General features: G+C 44.9%; 1 protein-coding gene across 5 annotated transcripts in view; it reads left to right on the top strand.

Annotated features, from left to right (window-relative positions):
* Positions 1–23,649, top strand: part of VPS53 (VPS53 subunit of GARP complex) — a 60,010-nt gene that overhangs the window by 4,516 nt on the left and 31,845 nt on the right. For 2 of the 5 annotated variants that reach the window (XM_069033205.1, XM_069033208.1), the window contains exons 4-11: positions 207–273; positions 12,991–13,077; positions 13,325–13,440; positions 14,557–14,676; positions 20,056–20,134; positions 21,039–21,182; positions 22,507–22,649; positions 23,262–23,403. In XM_069033205.1, coding sequence (XP_068889306.1) covers positions 207–273; positions 12,991–13,077; positions 13,325–13,440; positions 14,557–14,676; positions 20,056–20,134; positions 21,039–21,182; positions 22,507–22,649; positions 23,262–23,403 — 898 coding nt within the window. Of the gene's footprint in view, positions 1–206; positions 274–12,485; positions 12,572–12,619; positions 12,638–12,990; positions 13,078–13,324; positions 13,441–13,471; positions 13,597–14,556; positions 14,677–20,055; positions 20,135–21,038; positions 21,183–22,506; positions 22,650–23,261; positions 23,404–23,649 lie in introns of those variants that run through there. The other 3 variants (XM_069033206.1, XM_069033207.1, XM_069033209.1) reach the window with 3 other exon arrangements.

Genomic DNA, 23,649 nt, shown 5'->3' on the forward strand with positions numbered 1-23,649 from the left:
AAATGGATTTTTATTTTTGCAACAGGACGTTTAAATTATGCCAGATAGTGACATGGAACAGAGAGGGAGAGGGGAAATAGTGAGTTTAGCTTTGGTAGCATCAGCTTTTTTTACTTTAAATTGGTTCTGTAGCTCTCAGGATTCCCCCAGTTGTTTGGGTCAGGCATTTAAAGACTGGGTTTGACACTCTGGGCTCTTCTCTGCAGGAGGTTGGATGACAACATTCGAACAGTGGTGAGGGGACAGACCAACGTGGGACAGGATGGCAGGCAGGTACGTGCAGCCAGGAGAGCCAGGAATGGTCCCAGCTGGGGATGCCACACTGAGGAATGGCTCTGACAGGCAAAACTCCACTGCTGTTGTTACTGAGATGTTTCTGTGCCTCTTACACTGACGAGCTGCTCGCTCAGCAGCTGTTCTGACCCATCTTCCCCTCACTCTCTGAAGGGAAGTGAATGAGGGATTGATTTAAGGATCAAAAGCAGGAGGCCTGTGTGCCACTCTGAAGCTGATGGTAAAATGAGCAGCACTGAATAGGTATGAGTACATTTGACCCCCTGGGTAGGGGCCAAGACAAGGCTGTTTGTCCTTTTCACTGAGTTGTTTGCTGAGGTGTCCCGAGTTGTTGGTCTCTGTGCCGATCACTGACTGCCACTTCCTCTTGCAGCTCCTGTTCAGCCCTCAGGTTTTCACTTGTTTTTTGCCTGACAGATGTGTTTGCTGGGAGTACAGTATTGGTGAGCACAGCCATGGCTGCAGGAGTTGGGAGTGCTCAGCTTGGCCCCTGTGTCAGCTGGTTTTGAGGGGTCACCTGGTGTGGCTCTATTTCTTGTCCTTTTTAGAGCAGGAACATTCAACCTTGAATCATCAGTCAAGGTTCCTCAGTGACTTCTTAATATCAGACTTAAGACTGGCATGGGGTAGTGACTCTTTATTTTCCACTCCTTGCTGTCACAGCAATTGGTATCTATTTCTAATCCTATTTCTACCACAGAGCCTGTGACCTCGAGTGAATTATTTGACCTGTCTATGCTTTTGTATTGCTTTAGAAAAACATGAGAGATGCTCATCTCTCCTAGAAGAAGTAGTTTAACCATGGATGTCTGAGTATTGCTATTAAACTGGGGATGTGCTTAGGATGTGGCTTACCTGGGAGTGGTGCTGCCTGTAATTACTGTGCAGGAATGAGACAAGAAATCAAGTGGGGAGGCAATTACAGAAATTGAGGAGGGACTGGAAACTTGTGCAGTACTTGGAGAGTTTGTGATTGGAAAGCTGGTGCTGCTGTAGCCTTTTGGGCCCATTTGAGAAGATAAATCCTCTGAGAAGACCAAAAAAGAGTGGGATTGAGAAGAGCTGGGGGTGAGAATTGCCTGGAGTGCCTCAGGACTTGGAGAGAGGGATGAACACAAGCAGTGCCATGACCAGCTGTGCCCGTGGGATAACAGGAGCATTTCTGTGCCGTGGAGATTGGCAAGCTTTGTTCAGAGCTTTGTCCTGTGTCTGTGCTTTCTCACTCTTCCATCCCCTTGAAGTTCTCCAAGGCATGTGCAGATGGACCTGCACTGTGTCCTGCTCTGAAGCACCAGGAAGGTAGAGCTGTCTGTGCTGCCCTTCCTTTAGTTTGGTTGTTTAACTCCTGACTAAGTAAAAACCTTCAAGTGTGCACATGTGTGTCCACGCAGGACATGTTTCAGTTAATCACAAATATTCCTGTATTTACTGTGGATTTTCCTGTTTTCCCTCACTTTGCTGCTTTGTAAGGTAGAAGCAAACTTTAAGACAGATGCCAGGGCTTGCAGTTGCATGGGTTGAGGCCAGACAATCTCCCAGGAGCACAATTGTTGTTTCTTACTTTGAGATCCTGACAAATACTGAAACCATCCAATTATTTAAAGTGTTACTTCTCTGGGAAGAAAAACAGTTTGATTCTGAAATGCTGTGAGCTTTTTCTTTCTATGTTTCTATGTTTCTAACCCAAGCCCATCATTTCATACCTGGATATACATTTTTTTAATGTGAATTGCTGGAACCAGACTGTTGGAGTGGCAGGATTTGTCACCCCAGAATCAGAGGAAACCTAGAAGAAACATTTGCTGTTCCTGTCACTCCTGCACTGTGTTCCCCGAGTATCCTGGGTGCTGTGGGGGAGTGAGGCAGCCCTTTTCACATGACCACCCTGTTGATAGCAGATTGTGGGGGTGAAAACCTTGTTTCCCAGCTTCAGCTGCCTGTTCCTGTGCTGAAAAGGGCCTTTGTTTTACCAGCATATTCTCAGAGGAATCAAGGACACTTGGAAATGTTTTTATAGAGCAGGAGGCCTGACTTCTCCCACTTGGAAAGGATGGGTTTTATTTTCCAGTGCATGATAAGAAATTGTTTTGAAACAACTGAAAACAAGGTGCTGCTAAGGCAAATCAGTTGTGTGCTTGCAAGGGAGTTGGTGCTGCTGCTTCCCTTACTTACTTTTTCTGGTAATTTGGTCCCACAGCAAAATTAAGTTCTTCCTTCCTGATCTTGTATTCTTACTAAATTTGTGGGAAACTTGTATCCTCGAGACCAGTATTCCCTTGCAGAATTGGATTGACACATCCACGTGGATAGATAGTGTCACCCTGTGAGCCTCTCCCTCAGGCAGCCCAGGATGAAGATCATTATTGCATTTTATCATCATAACCACAACTGCAAGACACCCTTGATTAGTAAGGAAACAGTTGGCAAACAGCTTTTGCAAGAGGTTTGAAACAAAGCTTAAAAGCATCCACATCAATAAGTTTAATCTCTAATCTTCTTCCATTTGTAACTCTTCCCATAAGAGGTGCCTACAGCCTGTAGTGCACAGTACTTGAAGCAGGCTGGCTTTTGGAAAAGCCAGAAATTTTTGGAAAATTCCTGTCTTTTGGTTTCCATCCCTTGGCACACAGATCCAAGAGGAGCACTGCAATCCATTGTCTCTTTGAAAGCCTGTGCTGTAAATAAAAGTGCATCTGAACTCTTGATTGTGGCTGCTTGAATTTCAGTGGGAGATCAGGATCCTGTGTATTTAACTGCAGGATTGGGCCTGAAAGGTGTTTTGCAAAAACCTCTTCCCTTCAGTCACATTCTCTCCTAACAACCCCTGATACAAACTGTGTTTGCCAGCCTTGCCTGACTGCGTTGTGTTGGAGATGTCCTTGTCTGAGGGGTAAATAAGAGTTTGAATAAACATCCTTTCAGTCTCTGACTTCCTTCCAAAGGAAATACAAACCTTGGATGCAGTGGCAGAAGAACAAAAAAGTTAAGTCAAAGCAAGCCAGGAGGGGTTTTTTTGCTGAGTCCCTGCCCTCAGCTGTCCGTGCTGCCCTTGCAGGTGAGGGAGCACCTGGAAAGCTCAGCCTTGGCTTTCCCATCTCCTGTCAGCCAGAGCTGCCCAAAAAATGCTTGGGAATCTTGTGTAGCCACCTGATTCATGTGCTGCCCAAATTACTGGGGTTTACCATCAGCCTCCCCAGTCTCTTTTTTTAGAGACCAGTGATCCAGGCAGGTTCCTAAAAGACAAGCTGAGTTTATCAGCCTTGGCAGATTGGGGTTTTTTTGGAAGGGATTTTTTGGGTTATTTACCAACTGAGCCCAGCAAAGAGCTTTCCCTGTCTTGTGGAAGAGCCTTGTGGAGAGCTGCACCTTCCCAGCTGTCCAGGAGAGGGGAGCCCAGCCTTGGTTTTGAGAGCAGGATAACGTTTTGCTGATAATTGATGGCGAGGGAGCGCTGCCAGCAGAGACAAATCTGGATAGTGCTGCATTTTTGTCCCAGTCAGAGGAATCTAAATCCCAGTCTGACCCAGTGGGGAATATGGAGTATGCAGCTATGGAAATGTGCTCTCTGTGCTCCCTGAGGAAAAGGAGACCTTAGGGATAGGAAGTCCAAAATTCTAATTGCAGATCCAGCTGCTGTGCTCCCTGTGATGGAGTCTCCTGTCCTGTCTGGGCTGGGATAATGTTTGGGATTACACTCCTGCCTACTGAGATGATGGAGCAGGGCTTTGAGGTGAGTTGTAGCTATGAGAAGGCATTTCAGTAAGAAATTTTCATGTAAGAGTAGCTTTTTATAGTCTATCAGCTTTTAAACTGTTCCCCAAGCAGTCTTGCTCACGTACACGTGTGTGTATAAATTAGCAGCAAGGTGTCTGAAAAACCAGATTCTGAGTCTAAAAATAAAGGCCATCAAATAGATGTGGCCCCACAAGGGTTATTTAAGCAGCTCTAAAGACAGGAATGTCCCCTTCTCCACAAAGCATAGCGTTTCTCGGTTCAAAGCATCTGCCTTTTTGAAATTTTGCCCTAGAATTTCCTCCAAATGCAAAAGCCTTAAAATAGTCTGGCTCATTTGGCTTCCCCTTCCTGGTGCAATATTTCAGTAAAATCTGCAGACAATGCCCTGAACCTCAGCAATTATCTCACTAATGGTCCTTTTATGGGAGGAAACAACAGCCGTGGGTGGAACATTCCTCTGTAGGGCGTAACAAAATTTTCCTTGGGAGTCCCAGACTTGGACTATTTTGGATGCCTTGGGAGAGGCTGGGAATGCAGGAGCTGCTGTGGTTCAGTTGTAACAGTTTCTAGGGAGCCTGTGCGATGCGATTTTTCCTCTGTGAGGTTTTTTTCTCAGAGCTGCTGCTGCTGAACTGTAGTGTGGGCTGACCTTGCTGAGAGCTGCAGTCCATTTGTGGCATAATTTCCTCTCTGCCCTAGGGTGTAGTAGAAAAAGTTCCCATAGATTTTTCCACGGAGCGTTTAACGCACTCCGTACGGTTCGGTGTGTCACTCCTCAGCTGTGTTTATTGCTGGAGCTTCTGCATGGACTGGCTGTAATTTTTTTGACAGTTGCTGACATGCCTTTACTGGTTGTTTGGCTGAAGCTGCTTCACCTATCAGGCTTTTGTCCTTGTAATAAGTAGCCTCTGCGTTTGCTGCTGGTTTAACCCTTGACAGTGTCTGTGCAACCAGGATGAGGTGCCTGGGTGGGCAAAGGTGAGGTAGATTCAGCTGAAATCCATATTGGAAAGAATTGAGAGCCCCAGAGGAGTCCCAGGATCCCAAATGGATTTGAATCTGAATAAAACCCAACAAACTCTTTTCTGTTATCTCTGGTCCATCTTCCCCTTCCTGCCCTGTGCACACAACATGCCTAAATGACTGAAGTTGCATCAAGTAAGGACTGTGTTTCAAAGAAAATTGGGGTTTACTGCTTAATGTGTCTGACTCCATTAGGGTCTGGCTCAATTAGTGCTAGAACAAAGTTAGGTGTTAACTAGAAGAGCAAATGGATGTGCTTGGGCTGGGAAAAGCTTTGGATGTTTCTCATGGCTGAAGATACTGGCTGATAACTTGGATTGCTTTGGTTGGCTCCTTCTTTGTTTTGCTCCATGAAAACAGTGATATATATTTTCTTTCTCATAACTCCAGCAGTACAAGAAAAGGGATGGCAGCTGCTGTGGTCAAATAATATGAATATATCCTTGCTGTCCAGCCTGAGCCCAGACAGTTCAATTGGCCATCCCATCCTTTGGTCAGCCAGGGCTGTCCTTTCTCCTGGCATGGGAAAATGAACATCTGGGCTCTGCAGCTCTGGGGAGACTCCAACTGCCTGCCCTGCCCTGGGTGTGCTGCAGTGTCTGGCAGTGTTGAAGCCTGTGGAAGGAGGAGGCTGTGTCTGGCAGAGAAAAATGCCCACAGGTTGTGGGTTTGACAAGGTCATAGCTGGAAGTACGTGAAATACTCCTTTGGTTTTTCTCTTCTTTAAATAGAGATCAGGAAACACTTTGGAGAATCAATAGAGGAAGGAAGGAGGAGATGAAGATGGACAGTGAGTGCAAGAAGAGAGGGATGCAGGTGCTGCAGAGGGAAGTGGGAGTGGGGTCCTCTGCTGCTTTTCTGAGCAGTGTCCTGAGCCTCAGGGCAGCTGGTGGATGGTGACAGCCAGTCAGTGGCTTGTCCCCTCCAGCTTTGTGAGGGCTGGGTGCAGGCAGTGTCAGCCTGGCAGGCCCTTGTGTGCGGGTGGCTCTTCAGGCTGCAGGTTGTGTTTCCTGCTGAACTGAGGCAGTCAGTGCCTGCAGATCTCCTACCTCCTTCCTGCCATTTGTTTATCTATTTAAACACATGCTCACTTCCAGCAATCAAATTCCAGTCCTGCTGCCTTGGTCACAGTGCCCAGGTTTGGTTCACGTGGAAGGTGTTGATGTGCCCCTGCTGCTGGAACAGCACTGACTGTCATAAGCTCTTAATAACTAATTAAACCTAAGTCTCTGAAATATTTGGGGGCTATTTGGTGTCACAATCCCTGATGTTGTAAGCACCATCTTTTAGTTATATTCATTCTCTCCTGCCTGGCTAAGCTTTATCTCCTGGATTTTTTTAATGAATGCGTCATTATTCTGCAATGTGAGCATAGGAAATATGACTTGTGTTAGATTTCAATACCTTTTAAGATGGTGAATGGATTGGGGTTAAATATGGCGTTTTAAGCTGTGTGACTTTATATATTTTATGAAAAGTCGTGACACAGATTCTGTAAGGCTCCAGCTGAGTGATTAAAGTCCCATAATATTCTTTTGTAACCCATGAATAATAAGCAGGAGCTGAGCTGCCAAAATAAATCAAAAGTGAGTTTCATTCAGAGTCATTTCCCTAGTGAATTGTGACAGCTGGACAATGTCCTTCCCTTGTAGAGACACTGAGCTTGTTCTAGCCCAGAACACGTTCAGTGAACAGGGTTTCAGGTGAATGGCATGCCAGCAAGAAGTAGTGCTGTTTATTCTCATTCTGGCATAACTTTTGCCATCTGCTGCAAGGCAGAAGCAAGTCTGAGCTTGACCTTGCCTTGTGCTTCAGTGGGGATGTGCCTGTCCTGCAGCCTGAGGCTGGGAATGGGGTTGTGTTTGTGCTGGCAAGAGGCCGGTGCTGGTGTTGGTGGTGTTGAAGGCAGTGCAAGCTGCACTGTGACCGGTCAAGTGTGGGTTTGATGCCAACAAAGCAAGAAACCCAGCCTGAAAATAGAATTCCAACAGGGAGGAGATTGTGTCTTGCTGTGGATATTTAAAATTACTTTTTTCCCTCTTTTGTCTTTTTTTTTTTGTTGTTGTCTCACATTATTGGTGTGTGGTCACGTTTATTCCAGCTGTGTTGCTTCCATGCTTACAGCAGGTAAACTGACAGCAGTTCAGTTTGGAGGGTTGGAGGTTTGGTTGCTTGGAGGGTTCCTGGTGTGGTTGTCCTTTCCCCCCATTTATATTTGCCTTTAAGGTCTCAACCTGTGTTGGTTTTGGCTGGGGCAGAGGAAGAGTCCCATACTTGTGATGAAAATCAACTCTACCCCAACCCAAACCAGCGTATGAACATGGATCTGAATTCACCTTGCAAAATCTGATGTAATTCAAGTTGTTGCTAAACTTACCCCCCACAGAAGTCAAGCTCTGCTGTTGCAGATGTGGCTCTGATACTGCAAATATCACCGACTGCAGTGTGCAAACACATCAGTACACAAATCAGCGGGAGTCCCTCAGTCATTTACAGACTTCCCAAGTAAATTTAATGTGCTTTCCCTCTGATCAAACAGACCCAGGCAGCTCCAGGATGGAGTGAGGGTGAGCAGCACTGCCAGGGGCACTCGGTTATCCAAGGCCCTGCAGGACAAGGTGTGTCCTGGGCACAGGGAGGTGCAGCAAACACCTGCAATCAGGGTGTCAACAGAGACTCACAGCTTGGCTATTCTGAAATCGATAAAGAGGATAATGAGTGTCTGCACGGGGAGTTTTTGCTGCGTGATAATAGTGTTTAATGTTGGGCGTGGAGCAAGGCTGTAGCTGCTCACCTGCCAGTAGTAGCCTGCCATGAGGTGATGATGAAGCTGAACCATGAGGGCCAAGCCTGATGAAGCTCCAGAAGCTTTTTTAGGTTGTGCAACTTCCACAATTAGCATTTAAGCGGCCACACAGCTCTGGTGCAGATTAGGTGCCTGTCTGTAAAACCCGTGTAAAATTACTCACTGGAGCAAAACCACTCAAACCTCTGTCCCAGCACATCAGCACCTTTCTGGTGCTGCAGACGCCTCTGTGCAGGGCTGGGCGATGCAGTAAAAACTGACAGCTCACAGAGGTGCTGGACCAGCCCAGGGGTGCAGTTCAGCAGTTAAGCTGCAAGGTTTTGACCAGAACTGCCTGGAAATCACCTCTCAGTTCACCCTGTGTGTCTGTCAGTGTTTGTGCAGCTGTTGAGAACGTGGGGTTTGATTTCCAAGCACAGTTTGGGGTTAAGTGAAGGGGCAGCTACAGCACTTTTAAGCTTCGTACAGTGTGGGATGTAATCTGCTGATATAAAGTGTCCTGTGCAGCCTGAGTGGTTGGGATTGGAGCTGATGACACAAAACTGTCTCCTTCAGTGACAATTGTAGTAGTTATGTACTATTTGCTGAACTCCCAGGGTAGAAATCTGCTAAAATCAAACCCCCAGGGTGCTGAGCCCTTCAGGTTTGTCTGCTCAGGGAAATCAGCTGGCACTGTCCTGTGCTGAGACAAGCCCAGGCTTCAGCTGCAGTGGTTTATCCCTGGCTGTAAAACTTAAGGGTTTTCTCTGAAGTGAAATCAGTCTGAGAATCAAAGTATATTTCCATCCTTTCTCATTCTGGAGGGACTCGTTTGTATGAGGTTTCAGGAGCAGAAATTGTGAGGCTGGTTCCAGTGTGTGAGGGTTTCTTTGAAATCTCCGCAGCTGAGGCTCCTCAGAGAATTGGGGATGGGAACTTATTTTTAGTTGTGGTCTAGATTTTCATTGATCTGAGCTGTAAGTGTGGCAGCAAATGAAAGAAGCATTAACACTCGGTATTCAAGAGCAGGGACCAGGCCAGAGCATTAAATTCTCAGCATCATGACCACAGCCCTATTTGTAACATTAAAAATACATTTGGATGCTGTGAATTTGGCAGATGTCAAGTGTCTATAAAACACTTGGTAGAGGGCAGCTTTCTGATGTGAATAACAACATTCAATTGAGCTATATATTGGCTAGAATCAAATAAAAATAACATGTTTCTAGCACAACAGCAGCAAGCAAATAGAAACCATGGAGGTATTTTAACCATTACTGGGGAAAAAAACAGTATTAGTTCAGTTAATCCCCAAGCAAGGAAATTTCATCTGAAAATTTGTTTTTCCCTCCAGTTCAGTGACATCTTCTAGGAACACAGAGGCCTCTTAATTCCTATTTGCATATTTCCTGGTATTGAAGTATTTTCTTGCACAAGATTCCCAATAAGATGCACGAAGAGGTATTTAGAAATTAACACACCCACTAATGAGCTGCTGGGTGATGGAGTGATGTGACAGCTCCGTACCTGGGCTGGGAGGGGAGCAGGAGGCTGTGTCCATCTGCAGCACTGCAGGGATTTGGAGAGACTGACTGTAATTCACTGGGCTGTTTTTTTTTTGGCTGGAATAAATGTTGCTAACACTGTTTTTGTGTGTATGAATGTCAGCCTGGTACTGTAAGTCACTGGAACATAACCTTTTAAAGAATGCATCACTTCCAAATTTAACAGACAAGTCATAGTCTGGTCCCACCTCTCGCTTGGGTTATTTTCTTCCCTCCTTTTGCTGCTTGGATGATCTCGTGTGAAAAGGTGACACAAGGAATGATGTGTGGTCTGACCTTAGGAGTTGCTTGGGACAATGCCAAGGAAAGCTGTTTTTTAGGCAGTCTCTCAGTGATTCATGATTTACCTCTGCTCCCTATTGTTTTACACCCGTGCCTTTGGAGTCTTTTCCTGCCGCATCTCAAGGTGAAGGAGGTTGCAGAGCTGTAGCCCATTCATGGGCTGTGTTTTTCCCTCCAACTTTGGAGAATTTGGCAAACAGCAGAGCTGCTCACTGGCTGCCCAGCTTACCTGGGCTCTGGCTGTGAGCTGGAGTTGGGTTTTCCACCTCCTGTGTGCGACGTCTCAGCTTTCTGCATTTCCTCTCTGCTGCGAACACAAGAGCTCCCACTGCATAAATACTGGGTGAGAAACAGGGATGGCTGAAAACACATCGTGGGCTTAAACTGGGGGATCCACTTGTGTGTTCCTCTCCATGAATGGTGGTTTTGGAACTTGCTTCTGCTGGGAAGTGCCCGCAAGGCACCTCTGGAACCAGGACACACCTGGAACCGGGACACCCCACATCCCCTGCTTCCCTCCTGCATCCAGGACGTGTGGGACACACTACACCACAGAAGGAGGAATGTGATCCGTGGTTGAAGCCTTGTACTAAGCACTCTGTCTGGAGCCTCTCCCCCCATGGCTGGTCCTGCCCTCTTTGCTAAATTTACAGCTGTCAGAGCAGTTGGGAAGCCCGGGGTCAAACGTTCCGGAAAAAGCCTCGGACGCCGCTGACCGCTGGCTCTGCCTCTCGGCGGCCGAGCCCTCTCCACACCGTATTTCTCAGCTGGTGCTGGGACTCAGAGGTTGCACAAAGTTGAATAAATAATGCTGATGGGTTAATTGTAGCTTGCAGGCTCAGTTGTTGATTAGAGTCATATGGTGTTTTTGCAGTACGTCGCAACCTTCGTTTCAACATCCTTGTTTCGTATAACCACAACAGATTATGTCTCCAGTCTCTCTATTTGTTCATGGTCCTCTGCCCCCAGAATGAACTGCTGGTGGAGGAAAGGAAATGCAGTAACTTCACTCCTGGTTGCTGTTTGGGGTGTGAACATTTACATGTTTCCCAGTTGCACTGATGAGGAAACCAATAAATTAGTGATGCAAAGTGAACCCTGTGCTGGGCCACAGCTGGGAGATTGCTGCCTGTCATCCATCATGGGAACTAGATAGACTGGAATAAAAGCAATTCCTATCCTCTTGATATTGTTTTTCCTTAGAATTTCTGTCCAAAACAAACCTATTAATAAAATAGTAACAAAAGCAGTAAGAAAATGCTTTAAAAATTCATGATTCGCTGTTCTAGCAGGAGCAGAGTGTGAAGGGAAATGCATTTTTTCCAATACAGTGTAGCCTTCAATGTGGCTGTCTTTTCCCCTCTTCTTTTTCACCTGAAAGAATAGTCATTAGTTACATTAATAAACTTCAATATTACACCTTGAGCAATTAAACCTACTTTCATGCCCTAGATGTTGGTTTCATCCAACAGGAGGAGATCACACTTCTTGAATTCATCAGATGGGGCAGAGCACATGGTGTCTCATTTGTGTTTTTCCAGAGTTTTTAAGGAGATAAAAGTGTCAGGACCAGTGATGACACCAGTTTGCCTTATTTTTAGCAGATTTAAGTGCTCGGGGACAGAATCCCATTTTCCTCTGCTCAGTGTTCCAGGGGCAGTTTTTAGGTGGGGAGTTTGCCCACCCTGAGTTTGCCGCTTTCCACTGAGCAGCAGGAACAAATTCTTCACCCGCTTTCCTGTAAATGGTCTCTGCTCTTTCTTATCACAATATTATTAAATATCACCATCAGAAAAATAGGTTCTTTTGAAGAAGCTCTGACTTCCCTGGGATCATGCAGAAAAATTAGCATTTGCCATTAGTGCTGAAGCAAAGGGAAACACAGCAATTGGCACCTGTGAAGAATTTCAGGGTGATTCTTTAATTTTGTACAGACCTATCCAAAGCTCAGACTGTGCAGGACCATTGCTGCTTGCTTAATAACCCACTTGAGTAATGTGCTGCAGGCCTGAGTACAAAGACAGAGCTAAAGATGTTGAAAGGAGCATTCTTTGCTTCTTTGCTTTGCACTTTATCCACAAGCATTTAAATGGAGGGGAAAATTTCATCCTTAAAGGTGACTGGTGCTCAAGGAGAGGCTGCTGGGGGTGTTCAGCCCTGGTGCAGCCACCCTGCACATTTTTGTGTGTTCATGTCCCTCAGTGAACATCTGTCTGGCAACTCTGTGACACCAATTGATAAAGTGTTAACTTCCACATGATTCAGAAGATATTTCAGAGGAGACTTCCCCCTCCCCCCCAGCCTCTGGAAAATTATTTATAAACCATCTCCAACTTTTATATTTTTATTATAACCCAGCTATATTCCAGCAAAAGCTGCTGGCAGATAGTTTCCTCATCCATTTCCAAATGAAGATGTGTTAAATTTATTTGCTGAAGGAACTTGTAGCTTGTGCTGTAACCTTGGTCATGGGACTGGATATAAAAACAGAGGGATAGAAGCCCACTTAACAGCGGGAAACAAAGTGGAGCTGGAAATGTTATCAGACTGGGAAGGCAAAACGTGTTGAATTACTTCAGAAGGCAGATTTTGGACATGTGATTTTGGACATGTGGCTTCGCTCACTGAATCCACGTGTGGTTCACACTGGTTGTGTGAGGTCAGGGTGTGCCATGGTTGTAATAAAAGGGACCAGGTGCCACAGAAAATAGCACTAAAATCCAGGTGAGATCCATTTCCTGGGCTTAACCTCTTTACCTGCCAAACCTGTGCTTAGAAAGAGCCATTCCTCCTGCAGGTGGGTGGGAGGCTGAGCTGCCCATTCCAAAGGAATCAGCGTCATGTTTTCCACCAGGATAATATCCTGCTAATTCAGCAAGGGGTTTAGGCAAGCACTCAGTGTTCTATATGTGTATTTTTTATTTATAATTAATGAAGAGCATAAGAGTCTTGTGTAGGTTTCATTTTTCTGCTCTAAGTATGCGTTGATCAGGAGTTCTACCTATTTTTCCACACTTAGTGTGTCAAAATATAATCCAGTAACCTTAAAGAGCTGCTTTCATTGAATATCTTGATGAAATTTTGCCAAAGCATTATTGTAAAATGGATACTGAAACCCTGGCCCACTCAGGTTCAATATTCCAACATGGTACACTGACTTTTGTTGTGCTGATGTTTTCTTTGTAAGAAAGCTGCTCCCCTGCACTGCCCCAGCCCCAGGGACTGTAAAGAGCAACTGTGTATTTCTTAGGAAGGTGAAAACTGAATGCAGATTTTCTTTCCACTCTGACCTTGTTTCTTTTCCAGGCCCTGGAAGAAGCCCAGAAAGCCATTCAACAGCTCTTCGGTAAAATTAAGGATATTAAAGACAAGGCTGAAAAATCTGAACAAATGGTGAGCAGCACTTTCTCTCTGGACTTTGTGAGGGAGGGGACACTGGCTTTTCCTGTCAGTAACATTTTTGTCCTTGGTCCTGACTGGTTGCTAATTTCCTCCTGAGCCTGTGTTGAACCTGTAATGTTCACAGGGCTGCTGAGCTGACACCTCTGTCAGTCCCAAAGAGGGGAGAGTGGCTTCTTCTCTCCTGAAAATGTTATTGCTGTGGCTTGATATTTAACCAGAATCCTTTTTCATTCACTAGGTGAAGGAAATCACCCGGGATATCAAGCAGCTGGATCATGCCAAGCGTCACCTGACCACCTCCATCACCACCCTCAACCACCTCCACATGCTGGCAGGGGGGGTGGATTCTCTGGAGTAAGTGTGGGTATTTTTGGTGGTGCTTTGACACCACTGCTGAGTTGTGAAGTTTGTGCAGTGTTCTCTATGGGTCTGTTACAGCTGCCTGGTTTTTTGGAGGGGAATTTTGCTTCACAGTCTGGATTTCTGCTGGCAGATCCTTTCCGTGTTGCTGTGAGTGACCCTCAGCCTGTGTTGTTGTGTTTAATAGTTTGCAGCATTGATTGCTTGAATTGCTCTGTTGATCCTTGGTGATAAGGAATGAGTCTGGCTTGATTGAGGAGTAAGGCAGCCCATTAGGATTCCTAACTCTTGGGAATTTGGAGAATTTTTATCAGTCTTGCATCTAAAAACTGCAATGAGTTTTGGTAAAGGTCTACTCTAGTTTTCTAGCCCGAGTTTAAGGAAACCTTACAGCTTGTACTGTGTATGAATTGGGGGTTAAATATTTCTAATAATCCACTGTGGCTTTTTTAATAGGCTTGAGGAACACACAGTCTAGGAAAATACAGTTTTGTACATGTTGCATCTGTGAAGTTGCACAGCCTGTTCTCGGTTTGTAGCAAATCCTGCACGAACGCCGCCTCGTGAAGCGCTGAGAATAAAATTTTACTTAGCCTGCTGTCTCCACTGGAATGATCCTAAAGGATGACATAAAAACAAATTAACTTGATTTTCTTTTTTCGCTGTCAGTTCCCTGTGAAAGTTATTAACAGAGAAGTCAAGGCTAATGGCTTTTCAGCATCGTTCTCCTCCAGAGAAGCTTTAGCTCACACTTTGTGTGTAATGACGAATGGCTTCACTCAGGTCATTACAGTGAAATAACATTTACTGCCTCCGGACCCATACTGGGAAGCGGATGCATTCAGTAGTTTACATGTTCCTTGCCAAGTGTTGCTTTTGACATTTCTGGTTTTTTGAGGCATTGTTAGATGTGTGCCAGATTGGTTTATTTTAGCATGGGTTAAGTGAAATTTTAATGCTGCAGTGGAATGTTAATGAAGAGCTGTGTATTTTAGAAAAATAAATGTCAACAGGGACCAGCGTGACCCAGTGGGGGTGAAGTAACCTGTGGAATTACCACCCAGGATTTTCATTGAATCTGCCCTTGTAAATCCTTAATTTCCTCTGCAGGGCTATGACCAGGAGGAGACAGTATGGGGAAGTTGCCAACCTTCTTCAAGGTGTCGTGAATGTGTTGGAGCACTTCAACAAATATATGGGGATCCCTCAGATTCGACAGCTCTCTGAAAGGTAAAAGGTTCAAACCCTGAGCACTTCCTTTCCTGCTGGGAAGGAAGGGTAAGAAATGTCTTAGGCAGATCCAGAGTCTCAAGGATGTGAAGTCTGGACATGGTCCTCGGAGCTTCTTTACAGCCAAAACAAACAGGTTAAAATTGGACAGAGTTTGCTCAAATCTGGAGTAGCCCATTCTGTTAAATAACAGTAATCAGTGTGGATGTAGCTTGCTCTGTGCTTTTTACTGGCTGGCTTTTCATTTTCTTACCTGGAGGAACCTGTGGAAGTGCAGATTGTTCTGTGTGATCTTCACGTGCAGGTGTTTGTGGGGAGCCCTGAGGAGATGCCTTCTCCTGCTCTGGTTCAGCTCAGTGATGGGGCTCAGCAGTCTGGCATGAAGCACAAACCTATTCATGCACGTGGTGATGTCTGGGGCCCCCTTCTGCCTCAGCACGAACTGCTGCTGAGCTGCTGTCAGCCTGCAGAGCCCCAGGGCTTAGACAGGCAGGATTTCTCCTTGTGCCTTTGCCAAACTTGGTTATTCTGAGCACCTTAAGTCTCTTCTGCCAAAACCTGCTCCCGTTGCCCAGTTCTGCTGAGATTTGAGGCTTATAGCCAATCTTCTTCTGCTGGGCTTGTACAGTTTTGATTTTCTGAAGCAGAGTTACGCTTTAATTTGGTGAGTTTTGGTGCAACTCCCATGGCAAGTCCCCACCACCCTCAGCAGCAGCAGGTGAAGGCTCAGTGGTCACTAAGCCACTATTTCTCCTTGGTCTTGGCTTCAATTTGGGGTGTGACAGCTGGGAGTTGAGGGAACAAGGCCCTCCCTGTTGTAGGGGACATTGCTGTCCCTGCCTGAGGTGACTTTGCTCATTGCAGATGTACTCGAAGGAGTCTTCCAGGCACAGTAATTTTTTTTTTTTTTTTGGTGACTCCCTTTGCTAAGACAGCAGCTGGCTCCCTGTGTTGTTTAGTGATGGAAACGGAGTTTGAATGATTTGTTTGTAATGTTTTCATGTAAATCTGTTGGACTTTCTTTATGGTGTGGATACCTCTTCCAGAAAACACAGATGGAATCCATGAAACAGAGCAAAAGAAAAATCCTCTCTGGATCTAGAGAGAGGGATGGGGCCTTGTTTAACAAAGCATTTGACCATAAGCATTTGCTTAAATGAACATGAACATCAAGGAAATGTAAACATATGTCAATGCTTTTCTGAGTTGAGGCTGTTGTCTAGTCCAACCTTGTGCTCAGAGAGATTGCTTGCTTCATTTTCTTCCAGAGTGGTAATGCCCTTTGGGCAGAAACCTGCTGTCATTGGCCATTTTAAGGCCAAATATAAGTTAAGCCTTGGTCCAGAATTCTGGCTCTTTTTCCCTTTCTGGTGGATGATTATTTAACACTTTTGTAGTTGCTGATTGTTACAAAAGCCAATTCAGGCTCGTGCTAAAAGGCCTGGTGGTTTCGAGTCACACCATCGAGATGGCAAGGACGTGGAGGAAAACTTCTTTTGTTTTATTCTGCCTTCAAGATAAGGATCTGAAAAGCTCGAGAAAGTCTGTTCCTCCTATTTTTAGAATTGCCTCGGCAGGGTTTTCCTTGCAGTGTTTATACAGGGAGAGCTGCACCATCTGGTAGTGATAGAGGAGGCTGCTTGTGGGGCAAAAGGAGCTGCTCTGGGGTGCTGCTGGGAGCTCCTTACTGCTCCACATCCAGGCAGAAAATTCCTACAGGGAGGTCCATGGCACCGTAATTCTGCTTTTTGGAGTTTGACTCCATGTCTGTGTGCTAGGGCCTGGTTTGGAGTTGATTTTTCTCTCTCTTTTGCTTGGAAATCCTTTCGTGATTCATGAAACATCAGAGGAAGTTTGCCTGGCTTCTTGCAGGGATATTTTTAGACTGTGAAATTGCTGGGGTTTGATATCTCATGGATTTGTTTTAATGGTACAAGTGAAGCCTCTAGGATGTTTGGGAAGGCAAGAAATGCTTTAGTAGATGTTGGCACAGACCTGTGACAGTAACCAATGTCTGTTATATACAATAAGCCCATTATACACACTTCTAAACGAGCAGATTCTGTTGCTTTCTGAAATAAAAAGCCTCTTTTTTCATGGTGTGAATGGAGTGAAGCCAAGTATGAATGGGAAACCATGGGAAGGAGAAGTGCCTGCTCGGTGGTGTTGGATGTGCTCTTTTCATGGGGTATTCAATTTAGGTTGCTGTTTCTGGATGCTGTGAGAAGTAATGATGTGTTTTTAATGCTGTTTTCCACCTGTTCTGTCCCTTTGAAGATAACCAAACAAAAATCCTGTAATTATTCGTTGGAAACCTGGACTGAACTCTCAATTAGTTGGCTTCTTGTGCTGATCCTGTTGAGTATTGATGTAAAAATGTCACAGTTCGTATCCAAATGTAAATATTTTCCTAAGAGTGTTCCTAAAACAACTTCTAATGCGGTGCATTGGTAGTTGCTGTAGTAAACAGGAATATTTTCTTATCTCCCAATCCTCTGCTGTTTTCTGTCTGTGGAGGGAGGCACAATTAGTGGTCCCAAACCCACCCATAAAAGTGGTCTTGCAGGCCTAGCAGATAGTGGAAAAAAGCCTGGAAAGTATTTAGGAGAAAGATAATTATAAGTTTGCCACAGGAAAGCAGGCTGGCTCAGCCTCTTTTTATCTCAGCAAGCTGCCAGGCGTGGTTTAAGATTTCTGGTAGCTTTGGCTAAAGGAATTGTGGTTTCTAGTAATTGAATGTCATTTGAAACATAGCAGTGGGTTTTCTTGTTTTTATTTTTCAAAGGCGGGGGAAACGGAGAACAAAAGCCACTAATAATAAAACAAAAGTCAGAGGAACAGAAATCATTAATAGCTGGATAACCAGAGGGTTTGGCAACCCCAGGAAAAGGCAATTCCCTGCTGTGTGGGATGCAGGATGGCTGCTGGGACATCCCAGCGTGTTTCTGGGGGAACCTGCCCAGGGAAAGAAGCCTTATCAAGCCCACCTGAGGCTCTGAGAGATCCTAAATCTCTTATCTGGGCTTGCTGAGCCAATTGACTTTGTGCAAGTGGTTCCACACACACACTCAGGCACATGCAGGGAGCTCCTTCAGTGCTGAATGTCGGGGCTTTTATCTCTGCAGTTTCCACTGCATGGAGAATATTCTGAATTACTGAAAAGCTGGCAGCTTTTCACAGGGGCAGTAATCTCCACTGGCTAAAGCAAGTGCCCCCTGTGTTTTCTGCCTGAGGTAGTTGAGCTCTACAGAGGTGGCAGAAAGGTTTTCTTGCTCCTGGGTGCGTGTTCATAATTGTGAAAATAATTGAGTGTGTCTGTCTGTGTGGTTACATAAAAAGTGATATTTTCTGGGAGGGCACTGGAGCTCCCTGTCCTTGCTCACACACACCCCTAAACTTTTGGCTACTTGAATGGCTCTGCCTTGACCCTCTCTTAGAAAATATGAAGGGGAAAAAAAAATTCAAACTTATTCTCCCTGTCTGCTTTTGAGAGATTTTTTATGCAGGACCTATTTTTTAAAAAATAGGTATTTTTAACATCCTACTTGAGCAAGGCATTCCTGCAAGTTTCTTCATTTAAGGATACGAGAATCCCCATTAAGACTATCCTTAAGTACTTTCCTGAATCAGAGCCTAAAACAACAAAGCTTGTGGACAGGGCTTTTAACTGCTTGACAGAGGCTCTTTTAAATTTGTTGAGTCTTTAGGAATCTGGCTGCTGCTCTTTTCAGTGCCTCCACTGTGTTGCACTGCAGCTGTTGTCAAATAGAAAGGTCCCCACAGCCACTCATAAGGAAAGACGTATCACTGCTAACAGCTTCCAGTTGTTTATACAAGCTCATTAATTTCTGTGACTCCTAATTCTACACACTTCTTGTTTCTTGATTATTTAGAAGATAAAAATTTTCAGTCTGTGTTCAGTGTCTTTTTTTTTTTTTTTTTTGGCTTTTTTGCCCTCCTTCTTTTCCTGGAGAATCAAAGGGTTTGGTTCTGCAATGCTTTCTCACATGAACTGCAAGTGCTTTCCTGTAGAATTGAAGTAGGAGTAAACCTGTAGCTGAATCCTTACTGATTAAATTTCTCACTCTTATCTAAATGTCTATGAGAATTCCTTTTGTTTCCCAGTTATGAAGTTGTTAACTGGGGATCTTCACCTGGAAGAGCAGAGGAGTTTCTGAACATTCCTGTGAAGCAGAGAGCTTAAGCGAGAATTATGTTTGACATAGCAGGCAGGAAGCTTTTCCAACAAAATCCCTGTAAATAAATCCTGGGGAAGGCAGGTTGTACATCCAGTTAAATCACAGATATAAAGTTATATTTCAGCCATCACTTTTAAAGGACTAGAATTTTCTGCTTTTGGCACCATGAAAGAATCCAGCATTGTCAGATCATCCCGTAGGTTTTTGCTACTAATGGAACTCAAATGGGAAGATTAAAGAAGCAGATCATCCCTTGATAAGGTGGAGGAGCCTTAAACAAGCATGAAAAAAATTCCCAAGTCTTCTCCCCACAGTCTGAGCAAACATTTTCACAACAGTAAATGTCGCCAGTCTTGCTAAAGTATCAATCTCAGTGGAAAAATCCACTGCTTTGAGTGATCAGTTTAGCCCTGAAAGCATTTCCAGTATAATAAAAACTGATGGAAGAATTCAAGGGCTGCAGAGGGATAGAAGTGCATCAGTGTTTGCTTTGGCACTTTCTAGTGTGTGTAGGCATTTCCATTTCCCTAGAAGTATCAATTAAGCTGTATTGACTTTTATTTCTGGAAATTGGAAGCTTTCTTCTCTCAGCCAAATAAAGAGCAAGGTTGTGGTTTATTCTACTCCCGTTTCATACCTTTGCTCTTTTGTGCTTCTCTAAGACATGGAGAATTTATAGGATAAAACTGCTGCCAACAGTATTCATTTAGAAGTGGATCAGTACACCTGGAACTGTGAAAGGTTCATGGTGAAGATTGGGACATTGTGAAGCTTTTTACGTGTTGGAAACATATTTCTGTTGCAATGTGATCAACGTAAATGAATTTAAATGTAGATCACGCTGGCATTAAAGGAGCCCTGCTGATTTCTCAGCTGATTAACTGGCCCTTATTGAAATATTATTAAAATACTAAATGGCAGCAGGGCAGGAGAATCCAGGACATGTTCAGCTGCAGCTGAGGGGTCAGGGCTGTGGAGAGTTGTCATTCAAGGAGCAAACACTCCCAGTTTTGACACACAGACCTTCTTAGTGTGGATGTTTCCTCTTCAGCATCCTTTGTATCCCTGACAAACCTTCATGCAGCTGTTGGTGTTTCAGTCACCTGGCAGTGATGTTTGCAGGCAATGGGACAGGGAGGTTGTTGAGCCACTACCAAAGCCCTTTCTGTGTCCCCCTCAGGGTGAAGGCAGCACAGAGCGAGTTGGGGCAGCAGATCCTGGCTGATTTTGAGGAAGCCTTTCCTTCTCAAGGTACAAAGGTAAAGCTCTCACTTTCCCTCTTCCTCCCACTGAAAAGTGTCACTGAAAGCTGTTCAGCATACTTGTTGTTGGATCTAGTCTCATTTTTCCTCTCGATTTAGTCTCTGCCTGTTTCAGCAGTTCCTTTAGAAAGCAAGGGTGGTTTCTCCTCGTTCCTGTCAGGAATGTGGGAGGGAAGTGCCACCCTTCCCCTGTCACACTGCACACAGCTACTGCAGAGAGGGCTGCAGCCAGTCAGGGAATGCCCCACTAATTCATGGGGGGGAGCCCCACTGGGATTTCCTTGGGGTCTCACCCAGTCCCTGGGTATTTGTTTGTCACAAAAATTTGTGTTTTGTCCAGAGGAAGCCAAGCACAGGCTGGCTGTTGATGCAGTGCCACCAAGTTTGTCTCTGGTTTACTCAGCACAGATACAAACCACGGCTGGGGCTAAGGCACCAACTGTGCTTCCCCAACATTGTGCATCCAAACATTTGCAAACAGCAAAGGGAGTAAGTAGGTGTGAATTTAAATTTACTTCCAAGGAAACACCGGTTCTGTCTTTCAAAGTATGAGCTCTGCTCGTTTCTTCATCCAACTGACAAGTACAGAAATGAGGAAACTCTTTGCAACAGTTGGTGGAGGGCAGATCTGTGTCCATGTGAAGCAGCACGAAAACAGCCTTTTTTAAAGGAAAGTTTGTAAATTTTCTGTCTTTACCATGGAACAACTTCACGGCCAGTGAAATGGAAGCAGCTCAGTTTTCATCCAGCAGAAGAAAGGTGCAGCAATAACTAAAGAGTAGCAGCAGCAAAGAGAATAATAGGAAAGGATAAACCCAAGATAACCTGAATGCAATACAGTTTACAATCACCCATTCAACTTCTTTAACCTGAAATCATTTCTTCCTGTTTATTTTGACAGAGGACTGGTGGGCCCAGCAATGTCCTACGTGATGCCTGCCTGGTAGCCAATGTCCTGGATCCCAGGATCAAACAGGAAATCATCAAGAAATTTATTAAACAACATCTCTCGGAGTATCTGGTCCTTTTCCAGGAAAATCAAGATGTAAGGGAAGCTTAGCAAGCTACATTTGGATTTCACATTTTGCTCTGCTGGCGTTCCCAAAATTCACGCTTCCACAGGTTCCTGTGGTGAAAAGTTTTAATCCCAAGGGCTTGGAAACTGATTGTGGGTGTGATCTGGAGTGGCTGATGAGCTGTGAGTCGGTGTTATCTCTGCCAGGATGGCTTCCTCCCACCTTAGACCTCAGTTTCTTATATCATCACTAGAAATGTTTTCTCCCCTCATGTAGAAAAGAAATAAATTCATGTCAGGTTGATTTCCTGCCCTGCGAAGGGTTGAAAAATGAAACTCTGAAAATTGCAAACCCAACACCACCACCCCCCAAACAAACAAGAAACACCCCAAAATGCTTAGAAATATGAGGGGGAGGGATTTCTAGGAAGTTAATTATCTTTGTATCTAATTTTTAGACTTCCTGTCCTGATGCTAACAGCTTTTTAAAAATTTACCATAACCTTCTTGAATTTGGAGAAAAAAAACCCACACAAACCAAACTCACCTTTAGATCAAAATGTATTTTATCAATTTCAAATGTTTGACATAGAATAGAGAAAGGCTAAATTACCTAAGTTTAAATAACATTTTTCCATCAAAGATTTCTGGATTAATCTTTCTACTTCTTGACCAGAAAGCACAGTTATTGAGGGGAAAAATCCCATCATGCTCAGGTTGTAAGAATTTTAGTTGGAGTTTAAATGTGAGTTGAATGTAAGAATCCAGGAATTCCTGCACTCTCGTCCCACTGTTGACTTTAACCTCTCTGTCTGTGAAACAAAGAGGGTGGGATCAAATGAAATATTATTGGATTGAGTTTTCAATAATCTCTGCATGATTTAGGAGTACTGTTATCCTCATTTTCAACAGAACTTGCTCTCTTAATTCGCACAAGATAGGATTTTCAGTCTGGCATGTGTTTAAGCACTTGGAATCCCAGAATCATTTAGGTTGGAAAAGACCTTTAAGATCCTTGATTCCAACCGTGTCCAAGCTCAGCGCTAAACCCTGTCCCTAAGTGCCACATCCACACACCTTTTAAACCCCTCCTGGCATGGTGACTCAGCCAATTCCCTGGGCAGCCTGTTCCAGTGCTTCATAACCCTTTCAGTGAAGAGATTTTTCCTAATATCCAATCTAAACCTCCCCTTGGAGCATTCAGAGGATATTAATAGATGTCCAATCAGCTCTGATGGATCACCCAAGCTCCTCTGCAGAGCAGCAGCAGCAGCAGCACAGTTCTTAATATTAGCAACTGCTGCTGCTAAAGATGCTGTTGATGCTAAAAAAAGTTGTTGTCCATGGGATTCAGGTGGCCTGGCTGGATAAGATCGACCGGCGCTACGCTTGGATCAAGAGGCAGCTGGTGGATTACGAGGAGAAGTACGGGCGCATGTTCCCGGCGGAGTGGTGCATGACGGAGCGCATCGCCGTGGAGTTCTGCCACGTCACCAGGTGAGCCCCACGCAGCTCCTGGAAATAAAAGGCTGGCTTGGCTCCTGCCACACTGATCCACGTCTAAAAGCAGGCTGCAAAATATCTCTGCGGAATTGATTTAAAGGAAGCGAGGAGTGAAAGACCCCAAGAAGCGTCGCTAAAACGGGGAGAAATTGAAGCGATGTGAAAATCAATTTTCAGTGTAACAGAGGTAAAAATCAGTAGTATTTCAGGCCAAGTGGAGTAGCATGAGCTGACTGTGGTGTGCGTGCCTCAGGCCAGGCTCTTTGCCAGCCAGAGACAGGGAAACCGAGGAAGGTGCCAGGTGGAGTCCCAGTAGCACCGTTGCCTTTATTCTGGGACCCCAGTGCTTCCCAAGGCTGGATCCTGAGGGCTTTCCCAACTGGCTGCTGCTAGGAGATGGGGTCCTGTTACCCACAGAGCTCGGAACAACTGTGGTTGTGTTTGAAACGGGATCTGCAAAGCAGTTTTATGTTAGAGAGCCTCTTAGGAATTAGCCTGAATTTTGTGATGAAAGTCTCTGTGGGGAATGGACTGAGTTCCAGTGTTAGGTTTCAGATCTTTATAGAAAACCACATTTGTTTTTTCTATATCCCTTCTCTCTTGCAGGGCAGAGCTCTCCAAGATCATGCGCACGAGGGCGAAGGAGATTGAGGTGAAATTGCTTTTGTTTGCAATTCAGAGAACAACCAACTTTGAAGGGCTCCTGGCCAAGCGCTTCTCAGGCTGCACTCTTGCTGATGGCACAGTGGTAAGGGGATTTCTGAAGAGCAGTCCTTTACTCAGCAGCTTTCTCAGGAGAAAGAAACCCTCTCACACATAGCTCAGGTAGTGGAGACTACAAAAGGTGTCACCTGCAGCCTCTCCTTCACTGGGTGTTTAATGTGACTCTGCTCAGTGTCCTGTAGCTGGAAAAGTGGTTTTTGGTTGTGTAGACTGTAGAGAAGATGGCACAAGGCTCACAAGAATAAAAACACAGTGCTTGTGTACTTTTTTT

This window comes from Aphelocoma coerulescens, chromosome 19, assembly GCF_041296385.1.
Source record: "Aphelocoma coerulescens isolate FSJ_1873_10779 chromosome 19, UR_Acoe_1.0, whole genome shotgun sequence".
In the NCBI taxonomy this organism is placed as follows: domain Eukaryota; kingdom Metazoa; phylum Chordata; class Aves; order Passeriformes; family Corvidae; genus Aphelocoma; species Aphelocoma coerulescens.